Below are 14,001 nucleotides of genomic sequence, written 5' to 3'. Positions count from 1 at the left end.
TTCTTTCTCTCTCTCTGTTTCTCTCTTTCATAGTAACATAGTAGATGACAGCAGATAAAGACCCGAATGGTCCATCCAGTCTGCCCAACCTGATTCAATTTAAATTTTTTAATTTTTTCTTCTTAGCTATTTCTGGACAAGCATCCAAAGCTCTACCCGGTATTGTGCTTGGGTTCCAACTGGCGAAATCTCTGTTAAGACTTACTCCAGCCCATCTACACCCTCCCAGCCATTGAAGCCCTCCCCAGCCCATCCCCCACCAAACGGCCATACACAGACACAGACCGTGCAAGTCTGCTCAGTACTGGCCTTAGTTCAATTTTTATTATTTTCTGATTCTAGATCCTCTGTGTTCATCCCACGCTTCTTTGAACTCAGTCACAGATTTACTCTCCACCACCTCTCTCTCTCTCTCTTTCTTTGTCTTTCTCTCTCTCTCTTTGTCTTTCTTTCTCTCTCTTTGTCTTTCTCTCTCTTTCTTTGTCTTTCTCTCTCTCTCTTTCTCTCTCTCTCTTTTTCTCTTTCTCTCTCTGTCTTTCTTTCTCTCTCTCTCTTTCTTTCTCTTTCTTTGTCTTTCTCTCTCTCTCTCTTTCGCTCTCTTTTTCTCTCTTTGTCTTTCTCTCTTTCTCTCTCTGTCTTTCTCTCTTTCTCTTTCTGTCTTTCTCTCTTTTTCTCTTTCTCTCTCTGTATTTCTTTCTCTCTCTTTTTTTCTTTCTCTCTCTTTGTCTTTCTCTCTCTCTGTCTTTCTTTCTCTTTCCCTTTCTCTCTCTCTCTTTCTTTGTCTTTCTCTCTCTCTTTCTCTTTCTTTCTCTCTCTCTCTTTCTCTCTTTCATAGTAACATAGTAGATGACAGCAGATAAAGACCCGAATGGTCCATCCAGTCTGCCCAACCTGATTCAATTTAAATTTTTTAATTTTTTCTTCTTAGCTATTTCTGGACAAGCATCCAAAGCTCTACCCGGTATTGTGCTTGGGTTCCAACTGGCGAAATCTCTGTTAAGACTTACTCCAGCCCATCTACACCCTCCCAGCCATTGAAGCCCTCCCCAGCCCATCCTCCACCAAACGGCCATAGACAGACACAGACCGTGCAAGTCTGCCCAGTACTGGCCTTAGTTCAATTTTTACTATTATTTTCTGATTCTAGATCCTCTGTGTTCATCCCACGCTTCTTTGAACTCAGTCACAGATTTACTCTCCACCACCTCTCTCGGGAGCGCATTCCAGGCATCCACCACCCTCTCCGTTCAGGTGTCTTTTGTAACGGCAGGCCTTTAGAGTCGGATGGCTGAGGAGATGAGCTTTGTGAGTGGGCCTGGATGGACGATCCATGGTAAAGTGGGGGACCATGTATAAGGGGGCCAAACCATGGATGGATTGGTAGCCGAGGCAGGCAAACGAACAGCACTCTTGCTTCCAGGGATAGCCTGTGGAGTTTTTGGTAGTAGGGAGTAATATGTTCCCATTTTTTCAGCCCAACTAGACATGACAGACCCGATCTTCAGACCCCTAAATTTGTGCCCTATTCAGCTAATCTTAGGAGCATAACTTTTTAGCTGAAAATGTATCTTAATTTAAAAGCTTAAAGGTTCTGCTCATAAATTTAGTCCTCTTATTCATTTCCCTAGGATTTAAGAGCCTAATTTACGAGGCTAGTGTTGAAAATCAGTGCTAAGCTCCTAACTTTGTTCTACTCCCTAAATCCGCCCTTGTTCCCATCCACTGTTATGATCCTAAATTAAACAGCTTAGTGAAATTTTGAGTTAAAATGTTAACACTCAGTCCAATCGCCTATCTGGCAATTTCCCAGAAGAATATGCGGCAATTACAATTGGTGCAAAATGCGACAATCAAGCTAATTTTTGAGTTGAAGAAGTTCGATCGTGTAACACCTTCCTAACGACTTCTACATTGGCTACCGATGGAGGCACGCGTGAAGTTTAAGTTGGGATGCTTTTGCTTTAAGGCACTATTCGGTTTAATCCCTAAATATATAACTGTCCTCTTCTCTTTCTCAACCAACAGACATAAGAGAAGCTCACGCTCGAATTTTGTTTCCCCACCGGTTAAAGGATGTAGATTTAAAAAACACCATCAACATCTTCTCTCACATCAAGCGGCATTATGGGGCAAAGATCTGGAACAATTGCTCACGCCTACTACTTATGGGGAATTTAGGAAACACCTAAAAACATACCTGTTCCTGAAGTATTTAGGCAACTAACCTGTACAATCCTACTTCACAATAACTGATCTCTAGCGCTGTTAATAACTAGTTTCTAACCTTGTTAATTCTACTTAATTTGTAATATCTTTTAACCATTGTAAACCACATAGAACTTCACGGTCCTGCGGTATATAAACTGTTGTTATTATTAGTAGTAGGTTTTCGAAGAGGCCAATTTATGAGCATAACTCAAAAGGTTATGAGTGTTGAATATCTGGTCGGACACATTGTCTTAGATGAAGGCTGCACAGTTGGGTAAGCTACCTCCGATTTGGGAATCATTGAGTCTGGAATCGAATTCCATGTCTATGCTTTGCCGCCCTAAGGTTTGAGCACTTACGATTGAATAGCATAGAATGGGTCAGACAACATTCTTGGACTCGCTGCAATATCAGGAGCCCGTCTTTGCCAGGTGGTAAGAGAATAAAGACATACTGTGACAAAAAATTTTTTTTGAAAAACCCCCAAGGTCGAGCAAAGGACTATTCCACAAGCAACTAAAAACCTGGCTCTTCTCTAACATGTAATCTCTTTTCCCTTACTTCTCCACTCAATTTACAAACTTATGTAAACCTTTTCCTACCCTTTCTCATTTTAAGCTCTTGTAAACCGTGCCGAGCTCTACTTCCGTGGGGATGATGCGGTATATAAACTTAAGGTTTAGTTTAGTTTAGTTTAGAATCCAAAATCAACTCGCACTTTTTTGACTGTTCTCTGATCCTAAAACTAGTTCAGTGATTTCCATCTCATCCACAGAACAGAAAAGGACTTCAAGAGAATGGGGTTGGTTGAATTAGCGGCCTGCTTGAAGTGCCACTGTGGGGAGGGGACCTCTTTCATTGTTTTCTAACTTTCATAAGGATTTCAGGGTTTTGGAACGAGTTTCAAGTTTATTTTATTTGATATACCGCTTCTAAAGCCTAAGGGGCTCATAATAATAATAAAAAAAAAACAACAAACATTCAAAACGTGGCCTAAATCGGTACTTGGACGATCAGAAAGACAGATCGTCCAAGTACCGATAATCAAAGCTGATTTAGACGTATCTAAAACCAGCTTAGGCCTTTACCCTGCCTCTGAACACCTAGAGCGAAAAGAGGCGTTTTTAAAGGAGGGGAAAGGGCAGGAGGTGGGCCGACCTACACTTAGTAGTGCGCAAGTGTAACCAAAAGTCTAGGGAGATTGCCCAGTTGGAACTTATGTGATTTGACCTAGATCAAGTCAAAACAGGTCCGAATAGGGACCGCCGAACTGATTACGGCTGCCACGATCAGCTCAGCAACCTGACCACTCCCCACTGCAACGATTGTGTCAGGAGAGATGCCTAATCTCTCCTGCCGCAATCTCTATCCCCCCCCCCCGAATGGCCCCGAACCAGCAGGAGGGATCTCAAGCGGGTGGGGGTAGGCACTCCGACATAGAACTATGTTTCGCCCGTGAGGGCTTTTTCAAGGAAATCCCCCTAGCTAAAACGGATGAACGCGGGAAGCATGAGTCTGTTGCTCTAAGGGGGATTGCCTTGAAAAGGCCCTCACGGGCGAAACATAGTTCTATGTCGGAGTGCCTACCCCCACCCGCGTAGAGGAAGATGAGTATTTCATTAATTAAAAAATCTAAAAATCTAATTAATGTTTATAAGATATTTACATGAGACCGTATGACGATTTGGGTGCCACTACTCTGTATGTTTAAAAGTTTGGATACATGCAGAAGGTACCGCTGAGGTCTCTAAGATTCTCTATATGAAGATCTTTTGACTCTTTACATATAAGTTTATACCCATAAGACTCTGTTGTGTGTCTGTGATTCTATAAAAGGCATTTAACTTCCAGATGCTATTCGGTGTGTTTGTCATTTGTCCTCTAGGGGTGCTGTTTATAGAATCACACCTAGATGGTACCTAAGTGTTCTTAGACACCGGTAGGTGTTGAATGCATAATCACACTGCCTTTTAATGGCGCTTCCAATTGTCGGCATTGAATGAGCCAATTAAAAAATTATGTTAGGTGCCTAGATTGGCCAAATGTAGAAAGAGCAGTCAACTAGGAGCACCCTTTATAGAATGACGCAGACACGGAACATGATTTTTCTTTCCCAGCACCTAATTTTCAGTACCATGGGATTCTACGGGTAGGTTGAGGGGAGTGGGATCCCCCATTCTCTGCGCAAGTGTTATATACGATAGATCTGGGATTTGTTTGTTTGTGTTTTTCAGCTCATTACTGAACTTCAGTCCTCCATTTCCGCTCTCAGAGAGGAGAGCTCTCTGCAGCAACTCACTGCCGAAAAGCAGCAACATGATTCAACGCACAAGTTTGAAGAGGAGAAGAGATTGTTGATCAAAGATAACGACAGGGCAATTAAGGTGAGTGAGGATTTTGGTCATAACAGCGAACACATGAATGTAGGTAGGGAATTTGGATTTGCTTCATGCTTTTTCAGCGGTAGCTCAAAACGAGTTACACTAAAGAACGGGAAATAGTCGCCTGTCCCCAGAAGGGGCCATTTCACTAAAAGGGCACCAAGTGCTTAATGCAGCATGTGTGTGGGAAAATAGACTGCTGCCAAAATTGTTAAAGCGTTTTGTGGTGATTTGCTTGCTTTGGTGCGCTAAGGGCCAGATTCTGTAATAGGCGCCTATTACATTTCCATTTCTAGACCACAAATACCTTTCAGTTCATTACGGTGTACAGTGCTCCCCTGGTCATTCGCGGTCGGCAATTTGCGGTATTTTCCAACCGCGAATGACTGGGCAGGAGAGGGCAGCCGGAGAGCCAGTGAGTGAAGGAAATCACTCGCGGTATGCTCCGACTGCCTCTTCCTGCACTAAAGTCGGGCCTCACCAATCAGGAGCTGCATGTCAAAGCAGCTTCTGATTGGTGAGGCCCGACTCTAGTGCAGGAAGAGGCGGTCGGAACATACCGTGAGTGATTTCCTTCACTCGCCGGCGCTCCAGCTGCTCTCTCCTGCCTCTTCAGCTGCCCTCTCCTGTCTCCCCCGCTAAAAACTGTATTCGCGGTTTTTCAAGATTTGCAGGGGTTCCTGGAACGAAACCCCCGTGAATATTGGGGGAGTACTGTACAAAGAAATGAAGAGAGTGTAAAACAACGGTGACTTACAAACAAAATTTGCAGAAAACTATTTGTAGTTAAAATAGCAAGAGTTTTTAGTTATAGAATAAAAATTTACTGGATTTTCAATTACCAATAAATTTAGCAAACAATGATGATTTCAATAGCTTTCTAAATTGCAAATATGAAGATGACAATGATAGCAACGTACGAAATTCAGCGTCCCAACTAGCGGCCTAAAAAGAAATCAATCGATGTAGGAACCTCTTATAAATACATCCTCTTACCGATGGAAAAGTAAATAGAGAAGTAATCCGTAAAGAGCGATTTGTATTTTTTCAAAAACCCTGAATTGGGCCGTTCAGGGCTCCTTTTACAAAGCGTTTTTAACGCACACACCGGATTAGCGCATGCTATAGCGCGCGCTGGCCAAAAATCTACCGCCTGCTCAAAAGGAGGCAGTAGCGGCTAGCGCAGGCAGAAATGTAGCACCCGCTATTCCGCACGTTAAGGCCCTAGCGTGCCTTTGTAAAAGGAGCCCTAAGTATCCTGGAATTTGTCCCTGAAGAGATTTAGAACATAAAGTTCCAAATTTAAACATAACCCTTGCCGCTAAAGGAAGCCAGTGAAGATCTCTATAATATTGTGATGGATGGTCAGACGAACAGCAGCATTTTGGATTCTTTGTCAATCAAACTTAGGCAACCATTACAGAATCGTATTTAGGTGCCTATAATGTATTCCTTTAAAACCCTGGCCCACATTACAGGCGTCCAGGTCCTTTATCATATCAAGCTGCCATATGGGGTAAAGACCTAGAAAAACTAATTGCACACACAAACAACTATGAAGAATTCAGAAAACACCTAAAAACTTACCTATTCTTGAAATACCTAGGTAACGAACCGGAACATCAACCCCCCTCGTAACATCACCACCAGTGTTCCCTCTAAGCGGGCGGGTGTTGTGAGCAAACTTTTTTCACCGTGAGCCAAAAATATCGGGCGCCAGCAAGTTATGAGCCAACTCGCCCGATTCTCCTCTCGCCGCCCTGCCATCTGCCGTACGCCTCTTCCGATCGTGCGCTGTGACGAGAAACGTGTGCGCTGCGATGTAATATTTTGTGCGCCAGCGCACGCCAGCGCAGCTTAGCGGGAACACTGGTTCAAATGGTTTTATTTATTTCCCCAAATTTATTTTTGTTATACGCATTGAAAATATTTGATATTGCGTTTAAATCAAAATCTCAATAAACTTGAAACGAGTGCCCGTGAGATTGTGGGAGGGTTAAATACTCAAAACTTAGAAGTTTTTGCTACGCCAGCTTTCTGGTATCTTTACATACAGTGGCGTACCTAGCATATGTAACATCCGGGGCCCATCATTTTTTGGCACCCCCCCCATCTGTAAGAAAAACATGATTTTTAGTAACAAACCACACGTCACACATGAGTACCTAGGAAAAGGCAGCATCTTACATATTGCAGTGAGCAGTACATCAATACACCCATTGTAAAACTAAACAAGCCAGACCAGCACAGATCAATCCTACACCGTCAATCCTAACAGAAAACCATGTCTTTCGAACACACAGAACACAGAAAACACCTTCGCCTAGTAAGGAATATGTAATCACAAACTAACCCCTCCCTCTTTTACAAAACTGTAGTGTGGATTTTAGCTACGGAGGTAACAGCTCTGATGCTCATAAAATTCTGAGCATCAGAGCTGCTACCACCAAGGCTGGTGCTAAAAACGCTTCACAGTTTTGTAAAAGGGGGGATAAAATAAAAATACATAGACAAAGGTTAAATTGAACCAGCAAGAAGCTGGACTCTGCATACAATGCTTCACAGAAACAGTGACACATGTCTCCTAAAGCAATAAATAAATAGAAATTTTTTTCTACCTTTGTCTTCTGTGGTTTCTCCTTTCCTCATCTTCTTGTAACTCTCTTCCTTCCATCCACTGTCTGCCGTCTCTCTTCCCCTATATGGCATCTTCTCTCCTTCTATGCCCCTTCCAGAAACTGTATGCCTCCCCCTTCCATCTCTCCTTTCACCCCATTGGTCTGGCATCTCTCTCCTCGCCTTCCCTCTCCCACACCTCTCCTCATAGTCTGGTATCTCCCCTTCCCTGATTCTCTGGCATCTCTCTCCTTTCCTTTTCTTCCATCTTTCGCTCCCCCTCCCTGCTCTCACATCTCCCCCTTCCTTTTCCCTTAGACTGGCATACCTTCCTCCTACGCTCCAAGCCCTGGCATCTCCTTTAATTCCCTCCCTCATCTTCCTTCTCCCTCCAGCTGGGTACCGCAACACTCTTCCCTGCAGCTCTGCACTTCCCCACAATTGCCATGCTTCGGTTCCTCTTCTTCCTTCCTTCCTTCCTCCCCCCCCCCCCCCCCGCGGGACCCTGCGGCACCATCAACTCTTACTCCCTCTAATGTCGGCCCTGCAGCTCCAGACTTCCTCGCACCTTCTCCCCTCCCCCTTTGGATCGCTATTATTTTAAATGTTATAGCCGCGGAGCTGTATCCATCAGTGGAGATGTCTAACCTCGGCCTGCCCCGGAACTCTTACTGCAACAGTGACTTCCTGTTCCTGCCTAGACGGGCGTCTGCTGCAGTAAGAGTTCCGGGGCAGGCCGAGGTTAGACATCTCCACTGATGGATACAGCTCCGCGGCTATAACATTTAAAATAATAGCGATCCAAAGGGGGAGGGGAGAAGGTGCGAGGAAGTCTGGAGCTGCAGGGCCGACATTAGAGGGAGTAAGAGTTGATGGTGCCGCAGGGTCCCGCGGGGGGGGGGGGGGAGGAAGGAAGGAAGAAGAGGAACCGAAGCATGGCAATTGTGGGGAAGTGCAATCCCCCCAATGCGTCCCCTTACCTTACCGACGCGTGTGTGCGCTGTGAAGAGAAACTTTGCGCTGCGATGTAATATTTTGTGCGCGAGCGCAGGCCAACGCAGCTTAGCGGGAACACTGATCACCACACACCTGAATTTGCAACTGTTAACCCCAAACCCCCCTAATCACTAAACATGAACACTATACGAACCTACGGAATATTTCTACTTCTGTCTAAACAACTTGGCGCTTCCTGACACAAACTGACATTAACATTACTAATGTCATCAGATGTACAATGCTATACTCTTTAAGTAGTTGTACAAGAGATACACTGCCATACTCTCTAATTCGCTGTATGTAAAACTTCTCTTGATTGTATTTACAGTTTCTTTATTGTAAACCGCTATACTCTCTAACTCGCTGTATGTAAAACTTCTCTTGATTGTATTTACAGTTTAGTTTATTGTAAACCGCCTAGAAGTCGCAAGATTACAGGCGGGATATAAGAATAAAGTTATTATTATTATTATTACAGGATCGTGCTTAGCAGTGCCTAAGTCTTTCTCCACCCCTAAACACGCCTACCTTAAAGTTAGACGCCCCTAGGTACCATGCGATAGGCGCCTGTCTTTTGTGGAATCACACCTAAGAAGATAGGGCCCGATTCACTAAGCAAACCAATCGTGTACCGCTCAGTTTGCGCTCACTTTCCGACTACGGCTCGATTCACTAACCTTCCTCCAGACCCCATCCGTACCCGATCCGATCTGCGCATGCAAATGAGTAAAAAGGCGTGTCAATTTCTTAAGGCATCGATTCATGAAACCATTTCGTCCAAACCGACTGGCCTTTCCTTTCCAAAAAGTTTCGATTGCTGAGGACCAGTCGTTTACATCCTCGCCGACTATTCCTGCCTAGCAACTGCCGCGTGCTTATTAAGAACCCCATTAAAAATATATATCTACCCCACCAAAAAATCCAAAATATATCTAAACTTTAAATATATGTAAACTTTCAAGTGTTAGAAATATATATATATTTTTTTTGTAATGCGCATAGCGAGCGCGGGAGTGAATCTCAGATTTGAAGTGCGCATAGCGAGAAAATCGCAGATTAACCCGTGCTCTCTTTGCGCATTGTACATTTGATATATCAATGCCAAATTTAAAAAAAAATCCAAAATAACTTTTAAGGGCCAGCTAGATTGTCGCGTGTATCTGACGTCACGCAGTCGCCTTTGGTTGTTTCGTGCTTCACGGCAAGAAAGAACCGCACAGCCTCCTGGGATTCGTAGGCTGTATATAACAGTGTGTGATCCCAGCGCATTCAACTGCTGTTAACTGTTGTGCCTTCTAGCAACTTAACAGTTCTTTTCCTGAGAGAAATGTTAAGCTGTTCGGAAGCGGGCAATAAACTTCGAGATCGATCAGTAAAAAAAGGACAAACTTGAAGAATTCCACAGCTCGCTCACAAACCTCCGATGCTATTTCTCCTTAAACCTCTCCAACAAATTTTTCAAAAAGCAACGGTCACAGCTTAAACAGCTTGCAACAGCACTTAAGAAAAAAAAGAGAGGTTGCTAAAAACTACAGTTCTTATACTGCATTTTTTACGACAACAATGCTTTGCGGTAGGCGCATTTGGAGCCCACCAATGACGTCCGTGATTAAACCCCGCCCCATTTCTACGCAGTGAAGTCCTAAAGAGCTAGCACATGCGTTATGTGCTTCAAAACCAACAAGGAGACAGTGCGCACGCACAGTCGATCGATGTTACAGCGAGACATGTGGGCGTGTTTACGATTTGATCGTTTGCATGGACAAGCTTTACTTGAATCGATCAACTTTATTCTTCTATACCGCCATAATTGTGCGACTTCTAGGCGGTTCACAACTGAAGAGAGCTGGACAATCAGCGAGTTACAATATGCAGATAGTCAGTAAAATTACAGTATGCAGAATCTTAAAATTACAGCAAATTACAATATACAGTTTGTTTAAAGGGCCTTTTTAGAAAAAGTGGCGAATTACATAATACAATTTGTTAAGGATTTCAGGGAGGACATATTAGGAAAAAGAAATGGAAATTAGTGTTTGGTGTAGTTAATGTTTAGGTGATAAATCTGTCAAATAAGGCAGTTTTTATGACTTTTCTAAAGGCGTTATAGATCAGTCTAGCTCCGTTAATGCAGTTGTCCAGCCAGTGTTGTTCTTTGTTTGCTTGGTACATAAAAGTTCTATCCAGAAAGGTTTTGTATTTACAGCTGGTAATGCTTGGATATGCAAATAGATTGCAATTTCTGGTTTGCCTCATGGGACTGTATAATACAAAGTGTGATAACAAGTATGTAAGAGCCAGTCCCCAAACCAGCTTGAAGCATATGCAAGAGAACTTGAATATTATTCGTGCCTCGTCAGATCCAATTGAGTGCCAGTGTATTGTGTATTTCATCATTCACGTTTTTTAAGACTACCCGAGGCAGGCCTGAGGGCCGAAACATGTACATGTCGAGTCATTGAGTCGTTGAATGTGTTATTTTGATGTTTGAACAATAAAGACCTTCATATCACCAGACATATTGGAAGACATATTTTCCAGTGCACATCTTTCTTATTTGGACAATTCCACTCTGGTTTTTACATATCAGAAACGGATAGGATAATGATTAATGTTAATTTATTATTCTTTTTCCTTATATGATAATTGAAAGAATGGGTGGATGGGGGATGGGTGGGTTATGATAATTTAATATATATGTGCATAATTTAATTGATTAATATACATAGGAATTATATTATTCATGTATAGATATGAGATGGGGGTGGGATATAAATCTTTTAGTTATATATTGTTATGGAATTATCAAGTGATAATGTAATATGTTGTGTTCATATTTTAATGTACACTCGATGTATATGTTAAAATGAATAAAGATTTGGAAGAAAAAAAAAAGAAACGGATAGGACACGAATAGGATCGATTTGTGGACTTTAGTGAATCTAGCCCTTAGGTGCCTATCTCCCAATTAATTTATATAGTTTTTCAATTATGAGCTTGTTAAAGCTTATAATTGAAGCCAGTTTAATTAAGTTAGGGGCCTCTCATTAGGCACATCTTATAGAATTTCCCCCTAACTGTGCATTAACTTTTTTTTAAAGTATTTTTGTGGTGGGAGTGTGTTTGTGTGCTTAAAGTAAGAGCACTTTGCACCTCCGAAATTGGAGGCTGTAATAAGTGTTCCCACATTAATTTTTTGCAGATTTCACACCGTAATGGCAACATTAGCACACAACCTGCAAATAAAAAGACCTCAAAAGGGTCATCTTTAAATCTGAGCTTAGTGAATGGAAAAGTCCCCTGTTAAAATGCATTAGGCTCAGATTTCAACACCCCGTTAGTCAAAGGGCCCCTAAATTTGTACCTGAGGCCACAGAAGATTAAGTGAGCGGCAGTGAGATTTAATCCTGGCTTCCCTGGTTCACAGCTCGCTGCTCCTCCAGGCAGTTCAATGGTTTCATTCAGTGGACCTTGGCTTTGATATATTCAGTCATTCGTTCTATCATGCAACACAAATCAAATGCCTTTAAGGATTAATGTCCAAATACAGAGCAGTTTACAACAAACACTAGACAAATGCTTAAAAGAAGAGGAAATGCAGAGGGAGAATAGAAAAGAGTTATTTTTGCAAGTTAGAGCCACCCATGTTGGAGAGAGAGAGATTCAGAAGAATTAGTTCTTCGTTTCTCTTTGCAACCTGGTTTTGGATAGTTTTAAAAATAGAATTTCATGTCATAAGAATTTCTTTCAGTAAAATTCTGCTCATGTACAAAAAGAGATTGGGGGCCACTATAGCATTTCCTGGGCCACTTTTGTGTTACTGAAATATTGTATGACAGTGAAAAAAAAATCTTAAATATTTCCGTCGATCTCCGTTTTCAAAGCCAGGTTTGTCAATTTGGATCTTGGTTTTTAAAATAACCCCAATGTACTTTCTTTGTGAAACAGGGAAGCCTGGAATTATAAACAAAAATGAGTAGTTGTATCATGCTACAAGATTGACACTGCAGTTAAATCGTAAAAATAAATAATAATGATAAATTCCCACCAAGTCACCAAGGTTCTTGGTGGGTAATAGTTAAATATTCTTTCTAATCCATTGAATTCGTACCATACACCCAGGCAGTTATTTCTTATGTCCAAAGTTTATCTCCTGTCTTAAGGTAGAAAAAGGCCTCAGATCTAGAGCGTATACACCAGGGGTGCCCAATAGGTTGATCGCGATCAACTGGTAGACCGCCAAGGCAAAGTGAGTCGATCATGGAGCCTATCCCGGGCTCCGTGATAGACTCGCATTGCCTTCACAATCTACCAGGCCGATCAGCCTTCCTCTCCCCGACATCAATTCTGCCGTTGAAGAGGAAGTTCCGGGCCAGCCAGGCAACGATTGGCTAGCCTGGCAGAATTGACGTCGGGGAGAGGAATGCTGTTCGGCCCGACACAGGGAAGCAGGGAGAGCTTGGGCAGCGGTGGCTTTGGGGCCTGTTCCCCGATGGCGGCAGCAGCTTGGGGGCCTGTTCCCCGATGACGGGGGCAGTGGCTTGGGGGAGGGCAAAGAGAAAGAAAGAAAGGGGGCAGGCAGGGAGACAGAAGGAAATAAGGGAAACAGAAAGAAAGAAAGGTGGCATGAAGAGAGAAAAAAGGAAAGGGAGGCAGGGAGAAAGAAAGGGCAAGGAGAGAGGAAGAAAAAGTTGGGGGAGGAAATGAGATCTGGAGGAGAGGAAGCATACAGGCTGAAAGAAGGGAAGAAAGATTGAATGCACAGTCAGAAGAAGAAAGTGCAACCAGAGACTCATTAACTCACCAGACAACAAAGGTAGGAAAAATTATTTTATTTTCAATTTAGTGATCAAAATGTGTCCGTTTTGAGAATTTATATCTGCTGTCTATATTTTGCACTATGGCCCCCTTTTACTAAACCGCAATAGTGGTTTTTAGCGCAGGGAGCCTATGAGCGTCAAGAGCAGCACTGGGCATTCAGCGCAGCTCCCTGCGCTAAAAACTGCTATCGTGGTTTAGCAAAAAGGGAGGGATATATTTGTCTATTTTTGTATGGTTGTTACTGAGGTGACAGTGCATAGAGTCATCTGCCTTGACCTCTTTGAAAACCCGTGGAATATAAATGATAATTAGCATTTTCTCTGCGTACAGTGTGCTTTGTGTTTTTTTAAATTTTATTGTTTGTAGATCATTTTCACTTGGTCATTTTAAAAGTAGCTCACAAGCCAAAAAAAAGTGTGGGCACTCCTGGTATACCATCCGGTGTTAGTAGCCGAATGCAGTCGCTCTTGATTTTAATCATCGGCCAAAACCACCATCCTACCTATTATCTTTTTTTCATATAGTATTCATTTTTTTGCTCTTTACTTTCTATTTTCTCTTTTTTCCCTTGGATTGCAAGTAACTTGGCATGCAAGTATTTTGCAAGACAAGCAAAACATTTTATTAAATTTTAACTTGATAAACAAGCAAGGTCTTGCAATACAAGTACATACAGCATACATAATAGCCAATGGTTCTTCTCTCTCTGATGCTACGGGAGTGTAGTGACTGTTCTAAACGAGCGAAGTCTTGCAATACGAGTACATACAGTATACACGCGTCACATCATCACAACTGAGCTGATGGTTCTTCTCTCTCTGACGCTGCAGGAGCATAGTGGCTGTTCTAAACGAGCGAGGTCTTGCGATACGAGTACATACAGTATACACGCGTCACAACATCACAATTGAGCCGATGGTTCTTCTCTCTCTGACGCTGCAGGAGTGTAGTGGCTGTTCTAAACGAGCGAGGTCTT

General features: G+C 42.7%; 1 protein-coding gene across 9 annotated transcripts in view; it reads left to right on the top strand.

Moving 5' to 3' along the window:
- The window catches only part of CEP112 (centrosomal protein 112), a 729,616-nt gene that overhangs the window by 549,204 nt on the left and 166,411 nt on the right, over nt 1-14,001 (top strand). For all 9 annotated transcript variants that reach the window (XM_033961733.1, XM_033961732.1, XM_033961731.1 and 6 more), the window contains one exon: nt 4,443-4,592. In XM_033961733.1, coding sequence (XP_033817624.1) covers nt 4,443-4,592 — 150 coding nt within the window. The remainder of the gene's footprint in view (nt 1-4,442; nt 4,593-14,001) is intronic.

Source organism: Geotrypetes seraphini, chromosome 10 (genome assembly GCF_902459505.1).
Source record: "Geotrypetes seraphini chromosome 10, aGeoSer1.1, whole genome shotgun sequence".
Lineage (NCBI taxonomy): Eukaryota > Metazoa > Chordata > Amphibia > Gymnophiona > Dermophiidae > Geotrypetes > Geotrypetes seraphini.
This window is presented reverse-complemented; position numbering and strand designations above follow the sequence as displayed.